General features: G+C 48.3%; 1 protein-coding gene across 1 annotated transcript in view; it reads left to right on the forward strand.

Annotated features, from left to right (window-relative positions):
- Nucleotides 1-25,619, forward strand: part of MMP24 (matrix metallopeptidase 24) — a gene marked incomplete at its 5' end in the record, with an annotated part of 40,495 nt that extends 14,876 nt beyond the window's left edge. The window contains 8 exons of the mRNA XM_079783995.1: nt 2,844-2,992; nt 7,254-7,370; nt 9,803-10,107; nt 17,297-17,458; nt 19,338-19,552; nt 21,532-21,670; nt 23,039-23,305; nt 25,190-25,619. Of these exons, the coding sequence (XP_079640121.1) occupies nt 2,844-2,992; nt 7,254-7,370; nt 9,803-10,107; nt 17,297-17,458; nt 19,338-19,552; nt 21,532-21,670; nt 23,039-23,305; nt 25,190-25,527 (1,692 nt within the window). The 3' untranslated portion in view covers nt 25,528-25,619. The remainder of the gene's footprint in view (nt 1-2,843; nt 2,993-7,253; nt 7,371-9,802; nt 10,108-17,296; nt 17,459-19,337; nt 19,553-21,531; nt 21,671-23,038; nt 23,306-25,189) is intronic.
- Between the last annotated feature and the right edge of the window lie 620 nt (nt 25,620-26,239).

The raw sequence follows: 26,239 nt of genomic DNA on the forward strand, positions 1-26,239 counted from the left end.
ACTTATGCTATAAATTTGGCTGAAAGATTCCTGGCAGAAAGGCCAAAAAGGAAAACCACTGTTACCCAGTGTTCATTTTCTGAAACCAAAAAACCATACAGAATCTCCCGTAGGGAAATCATTTTCCTTAAGCTAAAGTTTGATAGAAGTGATTGTGTTTGGTCCTAAGAAGTTGAGAAACAGGGTAAAGAGCACACAATTCAAGTCAGCTGATGTTTCTCATGTGCAGTTGAGAGGTTATGCCCATAGGTCACCTGAGAGCAAGTAGGCTTGACCATGACAATGTACTGCCTTCAAAGGACCCAGTAGGACTGATACCACTACAGCTCTTGGTTCAGGGAGAATGTGGGAAGGCGAGATGACTAGATTTCAACATGCATGTTATCCAAAGATAGAGGTAACACACACCTTTTGAGTGATTATGTCAGGTGCATTTGTTCATTTCATCTTAATAACCATCTGGGGAGGAGGAATTATTGTTTACATTTTATAAATAAGGAAATGGAAGCTCAATTTTTTGGCTGATCCTAGGCCACAATCAAGTCACAAGTGATTCTCTGTAATTTGTCCATTTGGTAAATAGATTATTATACAGGGTGGGGCAAACACAGATTTACCGTTGTGAGTACTTGAAACACAAAGTTTATTCTTATATTATTTTCCATACAAACAACAGTAAACCTACTTTTTCCACACCCTGTATATCACCTCTCCACTTTCTTCCTTTCCAACCCTCTCTACTCATCCCCACACAGCCCTCCCCCAAGTTGTAGCCGTTTTAAAGACTGCTCAGAATGTGCCATGCTCCCTCACAGCTCCAGACAATTGCACATGCTATATCCACCAAACAGCTCTGATCCTATGTCCACTCAGAGGCCTCCCCCAAGCACTCCTTTCTCTCTGTCCCTGCCCCCATGTGGCTAAGACACCCTTCTTTTGTTCTCCCATAGAACCCTGTACACATTGGATTTTTTTTAAGTATATTTTTTATTGTTTCCAGAGATGAAGGGAGAGAAAAAGGGATAGGACATCAATGATGAGAATCATTGATCAGCTGCCTCTTGCATGCCCCATACTGGGGATGGAGCCCGCAACCTGGGCATGTGCCCTGACCAGGAATCAAACCGTGACCTCCTGGTTCATAGGTCAACGTTCAAGCACTGATCCATGCTGGCCAGGCTGTTTTTGTGTTTTTTAAAATATATATCTTTATTACTTTCAGAGAGGAAGAGGGAGGAAGAGAGAAACATCAATGATGAAAGAGAATCATTGATTGGCTGCCTTCTGCACCCGCCCCCTATTGGGGATCAAGTCAGCAACCCACGCATATGTCCAGACCAGAATTGAACGTGATCTCCTGGTTTATAGGTTGACACTCAGCCACTGAGCCATGCTGTTTTTAATCAGTCCAATGGATTTTATCACAAGACAGTAAAGATGTTAGTCACCTTTGATAAAGTAAATATTCATAGTTTCTGGTTTGCCTCCTTCCAAAAATGGCTTGATTTGACTTGTAATAGTAATAACAGGCATAGCCACAATAAGACTGTTCATATAGAAACAAGAAATTAAAACTATAGATAAAAAGGGAATAATATGGTTGCCTACATTCTTTTTCTTCCATGAGCTCACCTGGTGTTCAGGACAATCCTCTGTGGATGGGCACGGGTTCTGTCTGGCTTAGAGACAAGCACACAGGAGGCTCCTGTAAATGCTTATGGATTCAGGAAAGACATGGATGTTTTTCTCATTCTCCAATTGATGCCACAAGTGTTTGCTGGTGCTCTGGTTTCTTCAGGCTTCCATCCCCTCATGCTCATTAGTGGGAATAATTGTCTTTGCTGCCTTTCAGATTCATTGCTTTGTTTGAGCTTCATCATCCAAGCTACTTCAGATTCTCTTGCCCTTTTTTCTCCTTTTATTTTTAATGACTCCATGCATAAAACTTGGAAAAAAGAAAAGAGCAAAAAAAGAAGTCCCCCAAGATACTATAACAAAGGATATTTATTAATTCTTTTTTATATAAAATTTTTGACATTATTTCAGATTTTCAGAAAAGTTTTCAAGAATAGGACAAAGAATTCCTGAATACCTTTCACCTGATTGCCCAACTATTAACATTTTACTACATCTATTTCCTCTCTCTCTATTTTTTTCCTGAGCTCATTTAAGAAAGAGTTGCAGATATACCCTTATGTAAACCTAAATACTTCAGTGTGTATTTATTAAAAATAAGACATTCTCTTATGTAATCATACTATTATTGTGCCCTTATAGGCTTTTTTATGCGTATGTTTATGTAGTGATATTTAAATTAAATATCAATATTGTTTTGTTTATATTTGTTTTTAATGGCTTGCTTTTTAGGAGGGGTTAGCAGTAAAGAATATATATAATCTCATACCAGTAAATATTCTACAGCATAATTCTTCATCAGACTCTGGCTTTAGACAAATAGGTTTCTGGAAGGCCACTCTCTTTCAGAAAATGAACTGTTCTTGTGCCCTCGCATGTCTAGTCATATGTCACATCTGTCAGTGGAAACCACTCAATAGATGAGCAAAGAGTCAGGATAGTAGAAAGCCTTGAATGCAAATTTAATCTTTATTCTGTAGCCAGTAGAGATCCAGTGAAAGGTTTATAGCAGGAGAGTAAGCCAACAAGATCTGTGTTTTCTGGAGATAAATTTGCATGTCTTCAGGAGAGAGTCAAGGAGGAAGAAATCAGAGCATGAGTCCTCAAGTCCCCTGGGTGAAATGATCCGTTTCCAGGGCAGATCTCTGCCCAGGTAGAACAGAGGCTTCTCCAGCATAATGCATCCTTTCCTTTCACATGTCTTTCAGAACTGGTTAAAGTCCTATGGCTATCTGCTTCCCTATGATTCACGGGCATCTGCGTTGCACTCAGGGAAGGCCTTACAGTCAGCTGTCTCCACTATGCAGCAGTTTTACGGGATCCCAGTCACCGGTGTGTTGGATCAGACAACAATCGAGTAAGATTTGCATAGGACATTGTGCCTTTGAAATTTCTGGACTTACGTTTAGGTTCACATTTGTCATGGCCTCACGTATACACCATGCCCATCCTACCTTCCTTACCTTTACTCTTCAGTGTCATCCCAGAAGGCAACACCCCACGGTGCCCTTTCCTACATGAGCTGGGGATGTGCTCTGCCACAAACGTGCTGTGTGACCTTCGACAAGTCACTTAACCCTTTGGGGCCTACCTAGGCTTCCTCATCAACGCAGCGAGGGGTTTAGCTATAGATTATCTTAGATTTCCTCTGGAACTGGTGGTTCTATGAGTCATACCTCTAGCATTCCCTGAGATAGACACTTGATGCAGAGAACACTTGAGACAGAGTTGACAACACTTTTTCCATTTATCAAATGTTTGCTGAGTGCCTGTGCTTGATCCTATGATCCCTGCCCCCGAGGCTTACCATTTAGTGAAAAATAGTCATCTGGCTACATCAGTCTAGGACTCAGAGGAAACAATGAGTTTCAGGGAGACACTGAGGAGGTAATAACAAACCAGCCACGAGATGGTCGAGATGGCTCAGGGAGAGTATAAAGAGGAGGAAGAGAAGAGTGCCAGGGATGGAGCCCCTCAAAACAAGCTGAGAAGGAGCAGACAGAGAGGTTTAAGGAGAATGGGGTTGTGACGTCATGGCAGTGAAGGTGGGAATGGCAAATGAGCTCAGCGGCTGCAGGCTGGTCCAATAGGAGCCTGAGATGTGTCTGCTGAGTTTGGGAACAAAGAGGCCATTATAAGCTCTGAGGAACGGTGGAGACAAAATTAGATTGCAGTGGGGAGGAGAGGTGAGGAGTAGAGATGGCAAATGTAGGAAAACTTTCAAGAAGCTTAATAGTGAAAGGGAGGAATAGATGGTAGCTAGAGAGGAATGAATTTTACTTGTTTACTAGAAGCCCGTTGCACGAAGTTTCGTGCAATAGACTTTTCCTTCACCTGGCTGCTGGCACCAGTTATCCGCCAGCAGCAGTTTTCCTCTGGCCACCCGCCGATCAGAGCACCTCCCTCCAGCGCGATCAGCCACCCCGAGAGGAACTCCGATCAGGAGGCCTCCGATCCGCGGGTGGCCAGAGGAAAACTGCTGCAGAAAACTGGTGCCGGCAGCCACACAATCGAGTTCCGCCACCAGCGTCTTCCGCTGGCCTTTTAGGCCTGCGGGAGGAGCAGGGGATGGAGACTCGTGAGTCCCCGCCCCCCGCTCCTACCGCCAGCCAATCGGCCACCCTGAGTCCCGCCCCCTGCGCCTCCCGCTGCCCAATCGTGGGCGTAGCGGAGTGATGCTAATTTTCATATTACCTTTTTATTATGTAGGATTTTAAGTTTGAAGAGAGTTGGGCATGCTTCAGTTTGTTTAAGAAATAGCCATGGAAGTCATTGAAGCTGTTTAAGAAAAGCCATTAACACCATGAAGTCAGGAGAAAGGAGGTGGGGGGTTGGATCCTGATCTCAGGTGGAGGAGAGAGCAGGGCTGGATGAGGATGTGGGGAAGGCATTTGGTGAAAGAACAGAAAATCCACCCAGTTGAGGAGCCAGGATCTATCCACCCCTTGGATGAGTCACTCTGTGAGAGAATCATCTCTCTGGGCTTCAGCTTGTTCATTTGCAAAGGGGGGGTGTTGAATTATGACTTTCAAATTCTAGATTCCATTGTTCTGAGTGTCTAAGCTTTTAAAGTTTGGTGAGTGTGGGGTTTTATGATCCTAACATTCTGTCCAAATGTTTTCTATTCCTAGGATTCTCTGATTGTGAGGCTGTGGAATTCTGAGATAATACATTAGACTTCTCCTATGATGCTGGGAGTACAATGGACTCCTTAGCCCTGTGGCCCCATGAGTGAGCTGGTTAGAGAGGACCCGACCACCTTTCAAAGCGGAGGTTATTTTGAGGGTTTTGTGCAGGGCTCATGGCAGTGCATCCTGGGGCAGAAGCACTGGTGTCTCTGCTGAGGTACCACCTGGCCTTGGGTTTTACTCTGTTCCAGAAAGCCCCAGGCCTGTTGGACAGAGTTCAGAGTGTGGCAGGTGGACACAAGAGGAGGAGGCAGAGGGAATGATCTAAGGGAGGAGGATGGCATTTCCCACTTGCGGTTCTGCCCCGCCCCCTCTTTGCAGGAAGGTGGGGAATGCTGATTTGGAGGCATGGAAAGGAAGAAGGCAGTCACACTTAAAACAAGAATGGGGAGGGTGTTGGGGTAAAATTTAGAGACCTTAGTTTTGGCTCCAGCTCTGTGGCCTTGGGCAGTCCACTGCCTCCTCTGGGCCTGTTTCCCCCCTGGGGAACCTTCCAGGCCTTGCTCAGCCTTGCCACTGCAGAGATGGTTCCTGGTTCTTTTCCCAGGGACTGTCAGTGAAAGGAAGCTAGATTAGCAATTCAAAGTATTATTTTTGAGTGCCTACCTTGGAAAATGTCACACATTAGTCATTCACCCATTCATTCATTCATTCATTCATTCATTCAACAAACAGTTCCTTTAGCCCCACCTTGTACTAAGCATGAAAATTAATAGTTCACTTATTCATTCAACTAAGTTCCAGTCCTGCCTCACCGTTTTGTTATATTTTGCAAGTTACTCAATTTATCTGTGTCTCTTTTCCCTCACCTATAATGCAGAGAATAAATAATTTCTGGTTACCTCACAAAGTTGTATTGAGAATCAGAAAAAAAAAATTAATGTAAACACTGTGAAAATTATCAATTTTTATTCCAATGCATGGTATTGTTATTATTGTATTTTTCATTATTGATTTCCGAGTATAGGATGTAGATGATGTAGACACTGTATTGTATTTGGCTATAATATTTTGTCTCTTTTCTATATTGCCAGTGGCAACTGCTTTCAACAACTGCAAATGAGGTCAGACGGTTTTCCCTTCTGGCAATCCCAAGCTACAGTTTAGTGAGATAGTCATTAGGCCAGCAGGGACTTGGATGGCCTGGGCCCCAATCAGCCATGAGCTTTTAAATCTTCTATCCTGGCCCCTTTTTTATATCCCCAATGATGTCCAAGGCTTACTGTTCCCTGATATAACTTTACCTGGTAATAAACAGTTATCAGGATTTACTTTAGTTCCAGGCACTGGGTTAACTTCTGGGGAAACAGTGATGAATATGATACACTTCCTGTCCTCAAAGATTTTCCCATTTACTAGAGGCAACAGACTAATAAATTTAAAAGTTACATTCTATGTCCTACAGTTGTTTAGCCACTTTTTGAACAACAGGGCATTTGCTGTCTTCCAAGCTACGCCACTGTACTGTTGAACAGTTCTCACTCATTCAACAAACCACTATTGACCACCTTCTGTGTCAGGCACTGTGCCAGCACTGGGAATACAGGCACGGTTCCTGTCCTCATGTGGCTTAGAATCTGGTGGGAGAGAAAAAGAATAAACAAAAATGCAAATATATAATTTCCATGAATGGTAAATGCTATGAAGAAAAGTTAAGCAGGATAAACCTTAGAGAAGGTGGGCAGGGAAGTCCTCTCTGAAGGGGTGACATTTGAGCAGACACCTTAATGAAGGGAACAAACCATGTGAAGAGGAGTGTTGCATGCAGAGGGAACAGCCATAGCCAAGACGCTGCAGTGGGTACAATCTTAGCATGTTCAAGGCACAGCAAGGTCACTGTGGCTGGAGCAGAATATATGAGGGGGGAAAGGTTGAAGGTGTCATCAGACAAGTAGGCAGGGACTAGATCACATGGGGCCCTGTGAGCCAAGGTAGGGAGTTTCGAATTAATTCTAGGGGTTTGGGGCCGGGGGATCACTGGAGGGTTTTAAACCAGGAAATGATATGATTCAATAACATTACAGAGTATTTTCACATATATGCCCTCCTTTGAGGCTATGACCTAAGCACAGCAAGAACTTGAATTTTCATGTTGCAGATGAGGAAACTGAGGCTCATGCTGATTCAGTTGCTTGCCTAGGCTCCTATGATTAGTGGTAGAGCTGGAACTATCAAGCCCATTCTCCTGACTCCCAGGCTCATATGCAGCAATGTTTCTGCATATTCAGTTGTGAGTGAGTGAGTGAGTGAGTGAGTGAGTGAGTGAATGAATGAATGAATGGGTCGATTGTGTTCCTATTGGGGAACCCATCAAAGCCAGGGTTCCAGTGACCCAAATGCAGTTCAAACCGGGACCGGGGACTGTGCAGTATCTTCCTAGAGTGCTCAGTGACCACAGTGCAGGTGTGTATGTGTCTTCTCTCTGCCCAGATGGATGAAGAAACCCCGATGTGGTGTCCCTGATCACCCCCACTTGAGCCGTAGGCGGAGAAACAAGCGTTATGCCCTCACTGGACAGAAGTGGAGGCAGAAACACATCACCTACAGGTGCTTTGACTTCCTCTCTTCCTCCCTGGGTTTGGCTCCACCTTCATTCTCTTTTTTCCTGGCCTGAGTTTCAGAGGCTGACACCTTAGGTGGGTCTGTGATCAGGGCGTGGGCCAGGTGCTGAGAGCCTATGACTTTGTCATTCTTGTGGCTTCCAGAGGATGCTATATCCAACTTCAGATTTATCTGGTCCTTTAGGGGTTCTCCATTGTGTTCTGTTTACATTCCAATCAGGTTTAGTTGCAGAAAGTGGGGCATGGATTGTTCAGTAACTTTTAGCTATGATAAAGAACCATAGCTGAACCCATTCTCCTATCACCGCTTGAAAAACGACACTCTCTGTGATCTGCATCCCTTTCCCACTTAGTCTGACAGACTTCATGAGAGATTCCCAGCACAGGTTCCCAGTTGTTTCTTAAGGACTATAGAGAACTGGGACCTGAATCACAACAGTGTCATGCGCTGATTGTTTAGGGCAGTGATCAGCAAACTCATTAGTCAACAGAGCCAAATATCAACAGTACAAAGATTGAAATTTCTTTTGAGAGCCAAATTTTTTAAACTTAAACTTCTTCTAACACCACTTCTTCAAAATAGACTCGCCCAGGCCGTGGTATTTTGTGGAAGAGCCACACTCAAGGGGCCAAAGAGCTGCATGTGGCTTGCAAGCCGCAGTTTGCCCATCATGGGTCTAGGGAAACCAAGGACAGAGCAAGATCAGTCTTCAAGTCACACCAGCGATCAAGAGCAGGGATGATGGAGCCCATCACAGCATTCTCGGACGCCTGAATTCAGAGTGGGGCTGGGACAAGAGCCAGACATAGGGCAGGCTCAGGTGGGCTCTGGTTGGCACCTCACAAGACTCTGATTCCATCTCGGGTAGAACTCCTGGGTTCTGAGGTAGGATTTAAGATAGAGATCTTAGAGTGGAACTAAGGGCTCTCCTGCTGACAAGCTGTAGAGATCAGAACAGGATTCTTTCAGAAATCTGACAAGAAAAAGAAACTGAAGAATCTGGGTTAGAAACTGGATAGACTCTTAGGGTCTCCTGAAGAGGTAGAGTGGATCAAGAAAAAGAATGAATCCTAACACAATCCTGACCTTAACTTCTAGCACCCAACTTCTCTGAGCCTCAGTTTTCTTGCCTATGGCATGGGTGAATAATCCTTGTTCCAGGTGTTCATGGGGCAGAATATCCAAAAACAGTGATGCCCCATTGTGGATAACCATGCAATATGGATATAGTAACCTTAAATAGCTAAATCTATAACTGATTAAATCACATACTGCCCTATACCAGCTTTTAAGTAGACCAGCAGTAGTTGGTGCCAAATGTGTGGGGGTTTTTTTTAAGAGACATTTCATTTAAACTCTCCACTGTTTAACTATTTTTATAACTCTTATAAATGCACATATTGTATATATTGGGAGAATGTAAATTTCATATATATAAATATGAAAGCCACAATTTCATATATATATAATGAAATTGAGCCTGGGTTGCAAGCTCAATCCCTAGTGGGGGGGGGGGGGGAGGGTGCAGGAGGTAGCCGATAAATGATTCTCATCATTGATGTTTCTATTTCTCTCTCCCTCTCCCTTCCTCTCTGAAATCAATAAAAATATATATATTTTAAAAAGAGAAAGAAACATCAATGATGAGAGAGAATCATTGATCGGCTGCCTCTTGCATGGCCCCCACTGGGGATGGAGTCTGCAACCCAGGCATGTGCCCTGACCAGGAATCAAACTGTGACCTCTTGGTTCATAGGTCAACACTCAACCACTGAGCCACACCAGCCAGGCAGAAGAACATAAATTTTAGAAACTACTATCCACCAATTTATTTTTTTTCTAAAAACTGAAGAAAAATCCTATATTCAACACAGACTTTGTCAGAGACTAAATACAAAACACTGATTAAAGCAAAGATACTCTGATTTAGGCAGGGTTTGGGACCCAGAGCCTTGTCTACTCGGCCTTCCCCTCAACCCCTAGGGCCGTGGTCGGCAAACCGTGGTCGGCAAACCGAAAAGAAATTTCAATCATTGTACTGTTGATATTTGGCTCTGTTGACTAATGAGTTTGCCGACCACTGGTACAACAAACTCATTTCAACAGTACAATGATTGAAATTTCTTTTGAGAGCCAAATTTTTTAACCTTAAACTTCTTCTAACGCCACTTCTTCAAAATAGACTTGCCCAGGCCGTGGTATTTTGTGGAAGAGCCACACTCAAGGGGCTAAAGAGCCGCCTGTGGCTCGCGAGCCGCGGTTTGCCGACCACTGCCCTAGGGCACCTAAGCAGAATTCTAGGTGTCAAAATTTGAAGATTATTGGGCCATATGGTCTCTGATGTTCCTTTTAGCTCTGCTAGTCTTTGACTCTCTGTCAGTTCCTCCCTATTCTAATTCCTTCCCCTCTCTCACCAGCATTCACAACTACACCCCAAAGGTGGGTGAGCTAGACACACGGAAAGCTATTCGCCAGGCTTTTGATGTGTGGCAGAAGGTGACCCCACTGACCTTTGAAGAGGTGCCATACCATGAGATCAAAAGTGACCGGAAGGAGGCAGACATCATGATCTTCTTTGCTTCTGGCTTCCATGGAGACAGTTCCCCATTTGATGGGGAAGGAGGATTCCTGGCTCATGCCTACTTCCCTGGCCCCGGAATTGGAGGAGACACTCACTTTGATTCAGATGAGCCATGGACATTAGGAAACGCCAACCATGATGGTAAGGCAATGAGGGAACAGGGGATCAATCCTGGGTTTCTCAGAAGCCCTGAGGAAGAACCTGGAGGATACCATAGATGAGATGAGTTCCTAGTTTCTAGAGCTTCTTGTCCAAGAACTAAGAACCTAAAAGGGTAGGAACGATGGCCCCTCATAATATTCAACATGTGCTCCACCAGGGTCAAGGCCATGGAGATGGGTGAGATCACTTAGTAAATGGTCTAACTGGGCTGAGTCAGAAGGGAGGAGTTGGAGCATGAATAAGGAGATAAAGTAATGAATCAGAGGCTGGGGAAAAGGGTTAAAAAATAATTAAAGCTGAATGTGGGGTCTGAAAGTGGTAGGCTCCGGCCTGACTGATGACAGCTTCAAAGGCCATCTTATGGGATGACGTGACTGGCTCACTCCCTTATGTCAACCTCACATGAATAACATCCTTGGATAACTTGCTCTTCATCACTATGATTTAATGAATATTACATGGATCCAGATTCAGTACTGTACAGTCACAGTAACAATACTCTTCAGGTTGCAAAAGAGTCCCTCATCTATATTTACTCATAAGGCACATGTTTAGAAGTAGGCAAGTGTATATAATTTTTAAATGAAGAGTTTGGGATTCAAGTGGCATAGGTGGTAGATAAGTGGCAGTGCCATAGTTCAACCACCTGGCCGTGTCTCTAGGGGCAACTAATTCACCCCCAGTCTCCTCACCTGTAAAACGAGGGACTGGATTAGATGATCTCTGAGGTCCCTTCCAACTTTAATGAAACATGATACACAACCCAGGGGATCCAAACATTAAAAAAAAAAAAAAGACATGGTCTCTGCCCTCTGGAAGTCCAGGGTCAAGCCGGGGAGACAGCTATGTACCTAAATTACCCTGTCACAGGCAGCCTGTACTGGAGGATATAGCAGAAATGGAAAGAAAATGCAGTAGGAGTCTAGGGGAGAAAGGGACAGAGGATTCTATTCTATTTTAGATTGTAATAGACAACTAGTATGTTAATATTGTAAGGCCCTGTCAAGTGCTTTTTACGTAGTCTATATATATATTACTACCCCCATTTTACAGATAGGTAAACTATATAGAGAAATATTAGGTCACCTACCCAAGGTCCCATAGTTGGTGAATGATGAAATAAGGCTTTGAACCTGAGCATTATGACTCCATAGCACACCCAAATCACCTAGAAACCTTTTTTAAAGAATGCAGACTCTGGGCTCCAGGCCCCTAACCTTTTGCTATTCTGATTCTCTGATTCTGGGCCTGGGCCTGGGAATCTGCATGTAGTCTGATAAAATCCCTTCTGATGCAGGGGTTCCATCACCTCAAGAAACACTGTCTCCAACCCCAGAGTGTCTTTAACTTGTCTGGTCATAAGACTCAATCAGGTCTTTTGTTATAAACATGGATTCCAGGCCCTCCCCCTGGAGATTCTCATGCTCATGCGTAGGCAAGTTTGGGAAACACTGGGCATTCTTTTCCTTGGCAAAGCTCAGGCTGAGAGCAGACTTTAAAACCCATTTCCTCAGAGGCTGTGCCTAGTGTTTGTAAATGGGGATGACCTCCTTGAGCAAAATTTGTACCTAGTATCTTTGCATGGATCAGGGATCATCAACTCTTGGCTCATCCTTCAAAGGGTGGTTCAGGAGGTGGTTTGGCCAAAGCTCAGCCCAGGCAAAATTATAAATCCAATTTCCCTTTGCCCCCTGCCCTCTTCGAACTTGCGGCCTCTTTCCTACCTAGCTCCATTTCCTCTGCCCCAGTGTCCCTTCCCTTCTGTCCTGGATGTGGTTTCCTGGCTTTCAGAACTCCTGTTCTTTATCTCATTCTTATTCTTGGATCCGTGTCAAGGAATGGCGGTCTGTGCTAACTGATAAGGTGTGAAGAGAAGAAAACGAACATTTTTTAGCTCCAGTTATATGCCAGCTTGTGAGATTTTAAATTATAGCCCTGATAGAGATAAAGGAAATCTTAAAAGGTTGTTGTCCAGGAAGCACTGGGAAGACACTCCTCCTTCTCTGCCCTCCCCTTCCCAGCTCTGGGGTTTGCATTTCCCAGATCCACTCCTTGCTGTTGGAGACCTTGGACCCAGTCTTAAAAGCCTAAGCATTGCTGGTGGTGTGGGTGGGAAGGAGTTGGGACCATCCCAGCACCTTCCTGTCTGTCCCACCCCATCCTGATGAATGACTGCTGGTTCTGATAGAAATTCCAAGGTAGCCAATGTCTTCTTTGGACAAGAGTCAGGGTTTTTCTATGCTCTGGAAAACCAAGCATGAACTATCCAGATGCCTCTCACAACCACAGTAATAGCTGGCTGGCAAGCTGGAAAGGAACCAAGTGCCCTCGGACGGCTTTTGAAAGGAAAGGATAGGAACCAAGATTTATTGAGCACCTGTGTATTATCTTGTTTAATTTCCACATAAATTCAGGGAGGGAGTGAGCAGCGTTCTCCTGGGAACTTTTGTTTACTGGCTTTCTTCTCTATTCTAAATTTCCAATATGGAAAATTTCAAATTCACAAAAGTAGAGAGAATGACAATATTAACCCCCAGGCACCCATTACCCTGCAACAACAATTATCAACATTACGTCGTTCCTATTTTGTCTATCCTCTCCCTTCACACACTTTTATATTTTGGCTGAGGTTTTTTTTGTGGGTTTTGTGTTTTTTTTAATTTCAGAGAGGGAGGGAGATGGAGAGAGAGACATCAATGATGAGAGAGAATCATTGATTGGCTGCCTCCTGCACGCCTCCGACCGGGGACCGAGTCCACCACCCGGGCATGTGCCTTCACCAGAAATCGAACCCTGACCTCCTGATTCATAGTCTGATACTCAACCATGCTGGCAGGGCTTGGCTAAGGTATTTTAAAGAAAATCCCAGGCATAATCATTTCACCTGTAAATACTTTGGTATATATCAGTACCTCTGATTACTTTTTACACAACCACAAAAATCAGTATCAAACCCAACAAAATTAACAATAATTTCTTAAAATCAAATACCCGGTTTGTGTTCATTTTCTCAAGTTACTTCAAAAATGTCTTTTATAGTTGTTTGCTTGCATCAGGATCCAAACACCATGCATACATCATACAAGACTGATGTGTCTCGTAAGGCCCTTTTAATTTAAAACAGTCACCTGGCTTCCTTTTCCTGTGCCCCAACAACCATATATATTAAAGAAACTGGGTCACTTCTCCTGAGTATAATCATTTGGCTTGACGAGATTCAGGTTCACTTTTAACTTGTCTTTCTTCCCCATATTTTCTGAATATTAATTAGATCAACAGTCCAGATCCAGGTTCACTTTTTTTGGCAAGAATACTTCCTAGGTGGTGCTGGTCCTCCCTAACCCATCACACTGGGAAGCACATGTGGTGCAGGTTGTCCCACTTTTAGTGATGTTAAGGTTGACGGGTTGGCTCAGGTGTGTCAGCCTGACCCAACCTTTAAAAAGTTTACCTGGGGAACTTTAAAAAGGGACGGGGGGAAAGTTGCCTAAACTCTAACCCCAAACTCCTGAATCGTAATCTCCTCCACCTGTGTGTTTAAAAGGCTCTCTGGAGCAGCGGTCGCCAACCTTTCGGACCTCACGGACCACAGTGGTCCGCGGACCACCGGTTGGCGACCACTGCTCTGGAGAACCTCTGGATGGTAAAGGTGACTCTGATTCTCCCGCTGGTTGGAGTCTGGGTGAAAGGTAGTCTAGCCCACCACGCCCTTCCTTTCAGCTGGTCTTGGGGACTGCTTCCAGGTACTTTCTGTCCTCAACTCTTCCCAATGAGTCAAGTAGTGAAGTCAGCACAATTCACTAAGCTCTGCTGGGGAGGGAGCCCGGCCCAAGGGAAGGTGACAAGACGGGAAGAGTCGTCCAGACCAGCAATCCACAGGGCAGAGCCCTTCTGCAATTACTTCAGTGACTCTCCCCCACCTTGGGAGCTGGGCTCAGCAGGGATCATAATCTCCAGTTTGTAGATGAGAAAAGTAAAGTTGCATGCGGTTAAGAAAGTCACACCGTTGGTAAGTGGCAGAGCCAGGTGTGAACCCAGGACTCTGAATTTTTAAAAATCGCCCCAGGTGGTTCTGCTGCAGGTGGTCCAAGGACCACACCTGAAAAAAGATTGAACTTTTGGCACTCTCCTGTCCTGACTGCTGACACCGAGCCCTGTCAGACACAAAGCTTGCTCTCAAGGAGCTCGCAGTCCGAGGATGAATGAGAGTGTGTGCTGGATACTATCATGTAGAATGGAAAGTGGTCAGTGCCATAGAGATAGTTCAGATAAACCACTGGTAGAGTGCCGAGGAGGCAGCATTCACTGCCAGTGGGAGAAATCAAGGAGGGCTTCCTGGAAGATATGGCATTGAGCTGAACTTGGAAGAAATAAGGCTATTCCAGGTGGAGGGGATAGCACTGGCAAAAGAATAGAGGCAAAGGGAAATTCTGTAAACGTTTGGGGGGTTGGAGGAATAAATCAGATGGAGCTCGCCAAATTTGGAGGTCCTAAGAGAAGGAAATGAGGCACAGACAAGGTATATACTTGCTAAGAGGCCCAAGGCTTTGAGCTCCCAGCCCACAGGAATACTCCCGATTGGGGATGCTGGTCCTCACACACAGCTCAATGTGACCTAGCTAATTAACAGTCATAGTTTTGTGACAGGAGCCTATATGAGTGCTTTACATATTTTGCCTCATTAATCTTCACCTCAGTCCTTATGATGGTACCATTATTCCCTTCATTTTACAGAGAAAGAGATTTAACCTGTCACCCTGCTAGGACACGGCAGTGCTGGGATCCATGGCAGTCTGGCTCCCAGGAACTGCCTTTCTGACCAGTGGAGTCTTCTCCATACCCCTGCTTTTCCACGTCACACGCTCCAGGGAGTTCTCCCGCTCCTGTTCCCTCTCCTTCCATCTCCTCATGGCAGGTCTCTTGGGTTTCTGTGCAGTAAGATGCCAGTTCCCCAGTTCTCTGCCTTTTGGTCCCTGGATCAAACCCACAGGGCCCTTTCCTTCAAGGACCTACTCCTGTTGTCTACAGAGACCCAGGCACAGAGGCTCACAGAGTAACAGACACAGGCTAGGGACAAAGGTTTAGTCTGGCCAGGAGCTTGGAGCCCTGCGCCCTGGTGTCCAGCGGAGATCCTTGTGGATACCCCCGAGGAAGAGCCTGGTCAGGAGACAGTGGCCCGAACAGCTTGTCGCAGGTGGAAGAGCAGGCTAGGAGCAGAGCCAAGACTGGACCCCAGGAAGCAGAGCTGCCTTCCGCTCTTTGTTTGGGATGGAGCTCAGAGATGAGCTCACCCTTTCCTGATGCCAGAGGGACCAGGACCTGAGGAAGGAACTGGGGGCGGCCTGGCCTCCTCATGCCAGCTTGCCCTTCCCCAGCAGAAGGCAGCCCCAGGCTCTTGGCCAACCTTGCGCTGATCTTGCCCATGCCCCCTCTGCTAAAAAGACACACACACACACACACACACACACACACACACACACACACACACACACACACACAAACGGGTGGTGTCAGCAGAGCAGCAGGCATGCACGTGTCTGGGTCCACCCCACGGGGTTCTTCTCTTTTCCCAAGACTTGAGCCAGAAAGGCCAGAGACAATCCTCAACCCCATCTGACCCTCACAGGGCCCTTGGCTGCACTGGGGTAGGATATCTTTGCCAGTGACACTGGGGCCAGAGTGGACACTATGTCTCCTGACAACCTTCTGGGCTCCTGGCAGCCTCCCCTGTACTTCAAGGTGGCAGGAATGGACTGCAACATGCCTTAAAGCTGGGCACTAAGAGGCAGGGCTCAAGGGCACTCCAAGGCCAGAGATCAAGGGAAGCAGGGCTCTGTAACTGGACAGACAGGAGTCAGGACTGTTGAAACAACAGCCTGCCCAACTCCCAGCCCCTTGCATTTATTTCACAAAGTTAGGGTTATTTAAGACCCCCCAAATCAGGCCTGATCAGGGGAGTTGGTTTTAAGAGGATCTGGTTGCTGGAACCCCCATGGCCTTGTGCTTCCCTTCTGGTCAATGGGCTTATTCCAGGCACCAACCTTCCCATCTTATGTATGGTAACGAGAGCAACTATGCCCTCACACAACCCGTAAGGTAGGATGATTTCCCCATTTATAAATGAGAAAGGAGGCTCAGGGGGTAGACCTTCTGGCCAAGTTCCCACAGCTGGTGGGGGTGGAGCTGGGCATTAATGTGATCTGCTCCACTCAGAGGCATGTGCTCAAGACCACTATGCTATGTGGCTGCCTCAGCTTCATACCCCATGCTCCACTTTCAGCACCTGGACCTTGTTTTTCACTCAAATTTGAATCCCTATCTTTGATTTCGATGATACATCAGTTTAGATCTGAGGTCTTGCCGGACTGAGAGCTGCCACAGGCCCAGAGCCCGGCCTGCCCCTGGGTCTCCTGAAGCTGACCTCCACCCAGGACTCCCCTCTGCCTGTCCCACTACCTCCACCTTGGCTCGGGCCCTTTTCATCTCCCACCTGGGCCCTTGTACTGCTTCCAAACTGACCCCTCTGATCCCGCTGTCTCTGGTCTCACCGCCCTCTAAACCTTCCTCCAACCACAGCCAGAGTGATGTCATTGTGTCACCACCCCCACTCCTGCTTAAACCCCCCACTGGCCAAGAAGCCAATCCAGATTCCTTTGCATGGCATCATAGCCTGCTGCCAGCCTGGCTGACCTCATCGCTCTCTGGCCCTCCCCTCGTGCTTTGTTCCAGAGCCAAGTGGAATGAAACTGCCTGTCCCTGGATCTTGTTTATAGCTTTCCCTCTGCCAGGAATGCCATCCCCACCCATCTTCCTCTCCTACCCCCTGAATCCATTCTCCTGACTAACTTCTTATCTTTCACCACTCAACTTATGCTTCACCTTGATGAAGCTTCATGGAACACCTTCCTTCAAGTTTAAATGACTCCTCCTTCTTGATATCCTCTCTCGACCCTATAGACATCTATTAAAGCACCTGGAACACTAGTTTCACTTATTTTGTTTCTCCCTCCCTATCCCCCACTATGTCGAGAGTTCTGGAAGGCAGGGTGTGATCCAGTGTCCGGCACGGGGCCTAGCATGAAGTCTATGGGTGTTTTCTAACCTAATGGATTGACAGTCTGATATCTAAGTGGGTGCCCTGGGCACCTCCCCATCCCCCTCCCCACAGGGAATGACCTCTTCCTGGTGGCTGTGCACGAGCTGGGCCATGCACTGGGACTGGAACACTCCAACGACCCCAGCGCCATCATGGCACCCTTCTACCAGTACATGGAGACACACAACTTCAAGCTGCCTCAGGATGATCTCCAGGGCATCCAGAAGATTTACGGTGTGTGGCAGGGGAGAGGGGCCACCACTTCTACTGTGGGGTTGGGCTGTGGCTGCCTGCCTGTCACGGGGAAGGGGGGAAGGAGGGGAAGGGAAGGCAAAGGAAGGGAAGGGAAGGGAAGGGAAGGGAAGGGAAGGGAAGGGAAGGGAAGGGAAGGGAAGGGAAGGGAAGGGAAGGGAAGGGAAGGGGAGAGGGAGCACTGCCATCCATCCACATAGCTGCTGTGTCTCTGACAGCTGTCTGACCTTTAGAGACTGAAGATGTCCTTGCTTAACCAGAGTGGGCAAAGCTACCTCCCCACCCCTACCATCCCCCTTGCCCTCACCCTGGGAAATAGGGGAGGGTATGCTACTGGGAGGGACAAAAGTGAGTAGAGGCCCACCTACTCCCTCTTCTCTCTTGCCTTGCCCCTCCACACACCTCCCTCTAGCCTCCTGAGGTTCACTTTCAAGGGGTCCCACCTTTAGCCAGGAGATCCACACAAGGAAGGTTAGGCAGGATCTCCATAGGCTAAGCTGAAGAGGACTGGACAGGGGTGGTGGTAACTGGAAGGTATTTTGAAAATAGAATGGACAGGATTTGCTGATAGATGAGACATGGGGTGAGGAGGATGACAACAAGTTTTCTGGCTTTTGTAATTGTGGGGCCATAGGACTGACCAGTCTGTAGCTCAGAGATCTGGGCTGGGATGTTGATTTGGAAATCTTTGGTGTCCAATATAGCCACATGTGGCTATTGAAATTGAAATTTATCTTAATTAGACTTAAATAAAATAAAATTTTCAGTTCCTCTGTCACACTAACAACTAGTCACTCATTTCAAGTGTTCGGTAGCCAGGTGTGGCGAGAGGCTACTGTACTGGACAGTGCAGATATAGAACATTTCTGTCATCCCAGGACATCCTATTGGACAGCTCAAGAGAGAGTCTTTAAAGCTGTGAACTGGATGAGATCACTTAGAGTGTTGGTTTTTAACCTGGCTGCCCACTGGAATCACCTTTGGTTTTCAATAAAAAAATACCAATACCAGACCCTCACTCCAGGGATTTGGTTTTAATTGGACTGGGGTGCCTCCTGAGCATCAAGAGTTTTTAAAACTCCCCAGGTGATCCTATTATGCAGTCCAACTTGAGAAGCTCTGACCTAGGGACCAAAATAGAGAGAGGGAAAAGAAGAGGACCCTTTCGAGTAGCGGGGAACGAGGAAAGGCTCCCAGTAAAGGAGGCTGAGCAGGCACAGCCTCGGGTAGGAGGGAAACCAGGAGAGTGCTGGGTTCTGGAAAAGAGAAAAGAGTGTTTTGAGGAAAAGGTTTCTATGATCTTGCTACAAGTGTGGGCCTCAGACAGCAACATGAGCATCACCTGAGAGCTTAAAGAAATGCAGGATCGCAGGCCCCACCAGATCCTCTGAGTCATAATCTGCATTTTATCAAGATCCCTGAAGAATACACATGCACATCAAAGTCTGAACCAAGTAACCATTGAATCTGGCAACACAGAGGCCACTGGTGATCTTGACAGAGCAGTGCAGTGGGTAACGGGGCAGAGTCAATTGAAGCAGGATAAAGAACGAAGGGGAGTGAGGCAGTGGGCCAGCGTGTGTGGAGGGGAGCAGAGAAAGAGGGTATGGGACACTGAACCGAAGAAGGGACTTGTTCTCTCACAAAAGGAGAGAAGAAAGAGAACATACCCGATTTGAGGGTGGACAACTGAGAGTCTCATTTAATGGTTATTTTTCACCTGTTTTCTCAAAGATTGGGGAATGAAAAATGGGGAGAGAGTACAGGAGGCTGGAGTGTGACAGACTTGTCTCAGACTGCCTAGGTGATGGGGAGGCAGGGAATGGCTGGCCCCTTTCTAAGATGCAGCCCCTCTCTCCAGGACCCCCAGCCGAGCCCCTGGAGCCCACAAGGCCCCTCCCCACGCTCCCTGTCCGCAGGATCCATTCACCGTCTGAGAGGAAGCATGAGCGCCAGCCCAGGCCTCCTCGGCCACCCCTCGGGGACAGGCCATCCACACCCGGTGCCAAGCCCAACATCTGTGATGGCAACTTCAACACAGTGGCTCTCTTCCGGGGCGAGATGTTTGTGTTCAAGGTAGGCCCAGTCAACGGGCATCTTCCAGGGGTTCCCTTCCATGTCTTTCCCACCATGGAGCAGTGCTGCTCTGGGATTCGGCCTGCTGTGGGGCCTAAGTGGGAGCTGGCCCAATGGCCAGGACACGGGGTCTCTTCCTGGTGCTGTGAGTGAATCAAGAGGGAGGGGGGGAAGTTGGTGACCCCAGGGTTATCTCTTAGAAGTGTTGGAGACTTGCTTCTGGTCTGTGACTAAGCAAGTCAACCTCCCTTCTCTGGACTTCAGTTTCTCCATCTGTAAACTAGGGGTCATTCCCCTAACGAAGGGTGTATGAAGATCAAATAATGCATGGCTATGAAGTAGGGGCTGGCACAGTGGTGGCTGCATCTGTCTCTAGATCCTGCCAGGGCTGAGAGGCTGGTACTGAGGCGTGCCTGACAGGAAGCAAGCCAGGCTACATCTTGTCACCTGTCTGGTCCTGTCACCTTAGCCATGGGCTGACTGGTGGGGAAGCCTGCTTGGTGCGTTGCATTGGGTTCTAAGGGAAGCAGACTCTGAGATGATGTTTGGAATGCAGGACTTTGATGAGGGAGTACCGTTGGGATCAGCATCTGTGGGAGGGAAGCAGGATTGGACGGAAGATGATATTTATAAGCAGCCATTAGGCCCATTGCAGACTCAGCCACCCTCACAGGGGGCTCTGGAGCTAGGTTGGCTGGTCAGAATTATCCCATATTGGGCTCCAAATGGCTGTAACTTTATACCCCCTACCTCATTCAGTCATTGGATAAAGAAGGATGTGACCTGGGGGAACTCTCAGAAGCAGAGGCCATCCTGAGAGGCGGACAGTTGAAAACTGCCTGCTGACCACACTCCCAGCCTCGGAGGCAGTAAGCCCTCCAATGAAGGGGGTCTGGGCAGCATGTCTCCATCACACTGGGAGGTAGGAGGGGACTTCCCCACTCCCCTCGTGGAGTTCTCCCCCGCAAGTTTTGAGCCCTGAGCAAGAATCAGCACCCTGGGTCAGCCTGCCTCTCACCGAGTGGCTCTAGGAACCCACTTGGCATTCCTTAAGACCCTGTATATCTCATATCAACTTAACAAGAGTTGTGAAAGTCAAAATAAGGTTTAAACAAACTGGATGTGAAAGTCCTTTGAAAAACCTTTTCTAGTTTTTGTACCATCTTTTATGAATCACATTCATTTTTCTGTACTCTTGGATCTTCCAACTGAACAGTTCCTAGGCAAGTCTGGGTTTTATTATCCTCACTGACACATAAGAAAACTGAGGTCCTGGGAGGTTACAGACCTTGCCCAGTATGCCTACCAGCCAGGGGCTGCAGTGAGGCAAGGCACCAGTATGAAGAGGAGGGCTTTTCTCACACTCTTGGCCTATTGATCTGCCATTTATTCAACATCGATTATGTGTCCCCTACTGTTCTAGGCACTTTGCCTATATTCTCTCATCTGATCCCTCATTATTCCCCCATTTGCAGGTGAGGCTCTTTAAGTACTATGCCCAAGGTCATGCAGCTGTAAGTGGAGGAACCTGAATTCACACCCAGGTCTTGGGGGAATTCCCCCAAGCAAAAGAGGGTTTGCTTCCCATGGTCCTTGCCCTGCTGGATGGAGCCAGCCACATATGAGGAGGGCACTCTGCCCAGGCTCAATGACTCAGGAGTGGCTCGGCTGATGTCAGTGACTCTCTGCTGCCCTCACGTGGCTACTCCAGGCCCTGGCATCATCCCGTCTGCTCCTCCACATCTCTTCCCCCATCAGACCTGTCTACTCTGTCTCAGGCTGCACCTTTAAGGAGGCTTACTTAAAAAGAGTTAATGAGCAATCCTGTCTTCTCCACAGGGCTCTGAAAGTTAGAAGCAGTAAATGGACAGACTTGACAAAGGGTTTCAAGGCTGGGCCCAGGGGAAGGTATCTGGTGGTTTGGGCTGAGCACTGGGTTCACAGGTTATGCTTCTTCCTCTCCTCTCCTTAACCCCTAGGATCGCTGGTTCTGGCGCCTGCGCAATAACCGGGTGCAGGAGGGTTACCCCATGCAGATCGAGCAGTTCTGGAAGGGCCTGCCTGCCCGCATAGATGCAGCCTATGAAAGGGCTGATGGAAGATTTGTCTTCTTCAAAGGTAATGTGGCCTCTGCTGAGGGACTTGGGATGGTTCCCTGTCCTCGGGACTCCCTTTTTATCATCTGTGAACTGGGAGAAGTGGGGTGGGAGGCAGATGTACTCCAAGGGTCCTTCTAGCCCTAACAGAGACACTGACATTTGAAAGGACAGATCCTTCAGGCAAACAATGCACAATTTGGGGAAATCAAGTCAAGGAGTGATTGTTAAGGGTCTGTATGTGTCAAAGTTGGTGGGTGACAAGCCTCAGCCACATGAAGTAGAGGGTTGTACAGGCCATTGAAGACCATCAGTGCTCCATGGAAGGCCACCCTATCAGTGACGCAGAGGGAGGAGGCCACACAGCCCAGAGGCTGGGACAGTCAGGGAAGGGGGAGGGGGCCTAACATGTGCAGCATGCCACCCTGTGCCCTCCCCGAGCCCATCCTGTGCTAGGTGGTTTCACTTCAGTTACCTTGACCTGGGTCAGATAAGATACAGACAGTTAGTGAGAAGCAAGGAACGGATTCCAAGGGGGAAGGAACAGCATGGGCAAAGGAGGAGTGTGGGGATGTGCACGTGTGGACATCGGAAAGCTGTGAGAAGTGGCCTGGAAAGGTAGTTTTCTGGGGAGAGGCCTGAGGAGCCTTGTTTGCCAGGCCAGAATTTACTACTGATCTCTTAGGGCAACACTGGAAATTCATTGAATGTCTGTGAGCCACAGAGAACCAGAGAGCAGGTGCAGAGGCGGGAGGCCATTTCTGAAATGGTTGCTGGAGCTGAGGAGAGTGATGTCTGCAAGGCCCATAGCAGGGAGGCTAAAGACAGCTAGAGGAGGAGGAACGAGGGCCAAAGGTGATGCCAGGACTCTGGGAGGCTGAAAGGTGATGAGGGAGGGCGCCCCCTGTGGTGGAGATGAGGAACTCTGGAAAGCCAATTTGGAAATGCCCGTAGGCAGATGGGCCATCAGGATACCCGGGTCTGGTGCTCAGTGCACTGAGAGAGTGGCAATGGGCTAGAGAGCCTCAGAGTTGGGTGTCATTGGTGTAAGTGGGGGAGCAAGGAACACTAGTGTGTACGAGTGGCTTAGATCACCCAGAGAGGAGAAAGGAACAAATCACAGCGGGTGAAACACGCAGTCTGGGCGGCATGGAGTGAGTTGTCCAGGATCTATGATTGGCTTCTGGCCTCTTGCCCCCTACAGTTTGCCTGGGCCAAGGGGCCTCAGTCTTCTAGTGAGGGTATCAAGCGGGCCTAGGGCTGTTTCCCTGTTGTACTCTGGCTCTATGAATGACTTCAGTCCCCGAATAAGATGGGCAAGTGGCACTAGCCACCACCTCTGGCATTGAGTGACTGGGGAAGGCTGATCCTGGGCTTCTCTTGGCCACAGGTGACAAGTACTGGGTGTTTAAGGAGGTGACGGTGGAGCCTGGGTACCCCCACAGCCTGGGGGAGCTGGGCAGCTGTCTGCCCCGAGAAGGCATTGACACGGCTCTGCGCTGGGAACCCGTGGGCAAGACCTATTTTTTCAAAGGCGAGCAGTACTGGCGCTACAGCGAGGAGCGGCGGGCCACCGACCCTGGCTACCCCAAGCCCATCACCGTGTGGAAGGGCATCCCACAGGCTCCCCAAGGGGCCTTCATCAGCAAGGAAGGATGTATGTATGGGCCCGGCAGGGTGGGAGGGGTCTCAGCAAAGCCCTTGGGCACACTCTCAGGGTATCCAGGTTTGAGAAACACCGCCTGGGAGCAAAGACAACTGCCTCATATCCACCCATGTTCACACAGTAAAATTCTCTTACCAGCTACCAAGTCACAGTTTCTTATCTTCAGGGATGATTCTCCATTGAGGGATATTTTCATAGACTGACTTCATTCCTTCAAACAGCATTCCTCATGGGCTCAGGTGTACTCCAGGAGTTCCTTGAGTTATCAAATCTGAAAAGCAATGATATGGTGGTTCAAAGGTGCTTTTTCCCAGGGTTTGAGGGCAGGGAGGTGGAGAGAGAAGCCTTCTTAATTTAAGAGACATTTTCTAAGCTCCTCCTAGAGGCCAGAGTAGGAGCTTCTCAAGAAGAGGCTGGGTCTTGTCAGGCGCAGAGTAGGTATCATAAATGTCTATTGAATACATTTCCACTGATATGCTCAAAAGCACAGCCTAGCTGGTCTCACATCCCATCTCCACCAATTAATATGAGTTTGGGCAAATCACTTTGTTTCTCAGTTTCCTCATCTATAAAACAGAGATAATAATGATACCTACCTCACAGGATTTTGTAAGGATTAAATAAATTATGTAGAGCACTTAGACCAATGCCTAGCACGTGGCCCATGCCATCTGCTTTAGCTGCTATCATCATCATTGTCATCTTGTTGATGTGTTTTAGTTTATATGGAATGACAGATTTTCCACAATAATTACTTGGAACCAGGTTGTGTGGGAGGGCTGAAGATGGAGCAGAGAACAAGACTTGCATTGCATTCTGTCTCTCAGGCTAGGGGCAGAAAAATAAGACAGCAACAAATGCTGTAAGGGAAAGAAATGCTGTGAGAAAGCAACTAGGCAGAGGGGGCCACTTTAGCGGTCATTGGGAAGGACTCTGATGAGATATCACTGATAAGAAAGCCAACAGCCCCAGGGACAGAGCAGCTATCTGGTGGCTCTCCTGTGTACCTAATGCTTTACACACATGGTCTCGCTTTCTGGGGAGCCTCAGAAACAGATGACATCAAAAGACTTTGGCCAATGAACGTCCCAGCCAGGGTGGGGAACTGGCCAATGAGAGTCTGAGTGTGTTGCTTTGGATCTGTGGACTGGCTCACTGCTAAGGCTGTTGCTGGGAGCCTTGGGGTGGTCCCCCAGGTTTGCTGCCTTCTTTACTTCCAGCCCCTCCCCTAGAAGGGTCCCAGAAATCTTGTAATCAGTGTTGCGAAGTGATGTATGCCAAGCCCCCGCAAAAAAAAAATCCATGATAATTGCCAAGAGGTGGTGTCTGCTGTCAAGAGGAAAAATCCTGCTCCCTGCCTCCCTTGGCTCAGGCAGGAGCTGGACCGAGGCACTAGAGCTATGGAGACCACGCTGTCCAAGCTCTAAGTTGGGGGCTTGATCTGACCCATGTGAGGGTGCCTGTGGGGACAGTGTGACAGAGCTATGGCCCCAGGCTGAGAAGGGTCCATTCTGGGAGGCACAAATTGAATTTACCAATTCGACTTAGAGCCCCTCTCTGGCTCCCCAGAACCTTTGAGAATATGGGGTGGGCTGCTCCAGGTCCTGGGTGCTCATCGCTGCAGCCATGCAGGTGATACTCCATGACCCAGACACACTATTTGCAGGATGTGCCAAGCACTGTGCTTCCCCACCTCCAAGTGTGCCAACACCCTGCTCCCACCACCTCCCAAGCCCACCCCTGCTTCAGAGCTCCTCTGGGACTCCCCTAGGTGGGAGAGGTGCCCCTCCACACAGCCACAGCACCTTCCGCCCTCACACGCAGGCCCAGGGAAGTGTCTGGGAGTGGTGGTGATGCTGGGCTGTGTTTCTGCAGATTACACCTATTTCTACAAGGGCCGGGACTACTGGAAGTTTGACAACCAGAAACTGAGTGTGGAGCCTGGCTACCCACGCAACATCTTGCGTGACTGGATGGGCTGCAACCAGAAAGAGGTGGAACGGCGCAAGGAGCGTCGGCTGCCCCAGGACGACGTGGACATCATGGTGACCATCAACGACATGCCAGGCTCTGTGAACGCGGTGGCCGTGGTCATCCCCTGCATCCTGTCCCTCTGCATCCTGGTGCTGGTCTACACCATCTTCCAGTTCAAGAACAAGGCAGGCCCTCAGCCTGTCACCTACTATAAGCGGCCAGTCCAGGAGTGGGTGTGAGCAGCTTAGAGCCCTCTCTGTCCACTCAGTCTGGCCAGTCAGGCCCTTCCTCACCAGGGTCTGAGGGGCAGCTCTGGTCACTGCCCACTGGAGCCAGCAGGGCCCTAGGCTAGGGGTCATGTAGTTGAAGTGGTGGGCGCACTGGCCTAGGATGAACGTGGGGCAGGGAGTGATGGCAGCTGTGCCCCAGGGTGGGTGCCTGGCACCCAGATGCCAGCCTTCTGTCCTGGGTAAACTGCTCCCTACTCAAGGGAATAGGCCAGGCCCCGTGCCAGGTGGAGGCCCTGTGGTCACTGCATCCTGTGGTGTCCATGAGACACCACAGCTTGGTTCCTGGCTGGACCCAGCACCTTCTGTGGGAAGCCAGCACTAGTGCTCTCAGTCCCATCTGGGAGAAGCCACCAGTCCTGGTCCCTCTTTGCCAACACCTGCTGGTCAGATGTCCCCCCGCCCCCACCCCACTGTTCTCCAAGGCTACAGGACCCCTGCTGCCAACAGTGGGCAACAAGACGGGTTTCCCCTGCTGGCATGCAGCAGATCCCTCAGGAAACCTGCTCCACACATCAGGGTCTCCTCTGAGACCCAGGATTTAGGGTCACATGCTGCAGGCAGGGCTGTGGCCCAGCCGGGTCTCACAAGGACCCAGCTGTCACATCTTGAACATTTAAATGTCCTGTCTCTACTGTTTAAAGTCCCATTCTGCAAAGGCTGC

The sequence above is a fragment of the Cnephaeus nilssonii genome (genome assembly GCF_951640355.1).
Source record: "Cnephaeus nilssonii genome assembly, chromosome: 11".
Lineage (NCBI taxonomy): Eukaryota > Metazoa > Chordata > Mammalia > Chiroptera > Vespertilionidae > Cnephaeus > Cnephaeus nilssonii.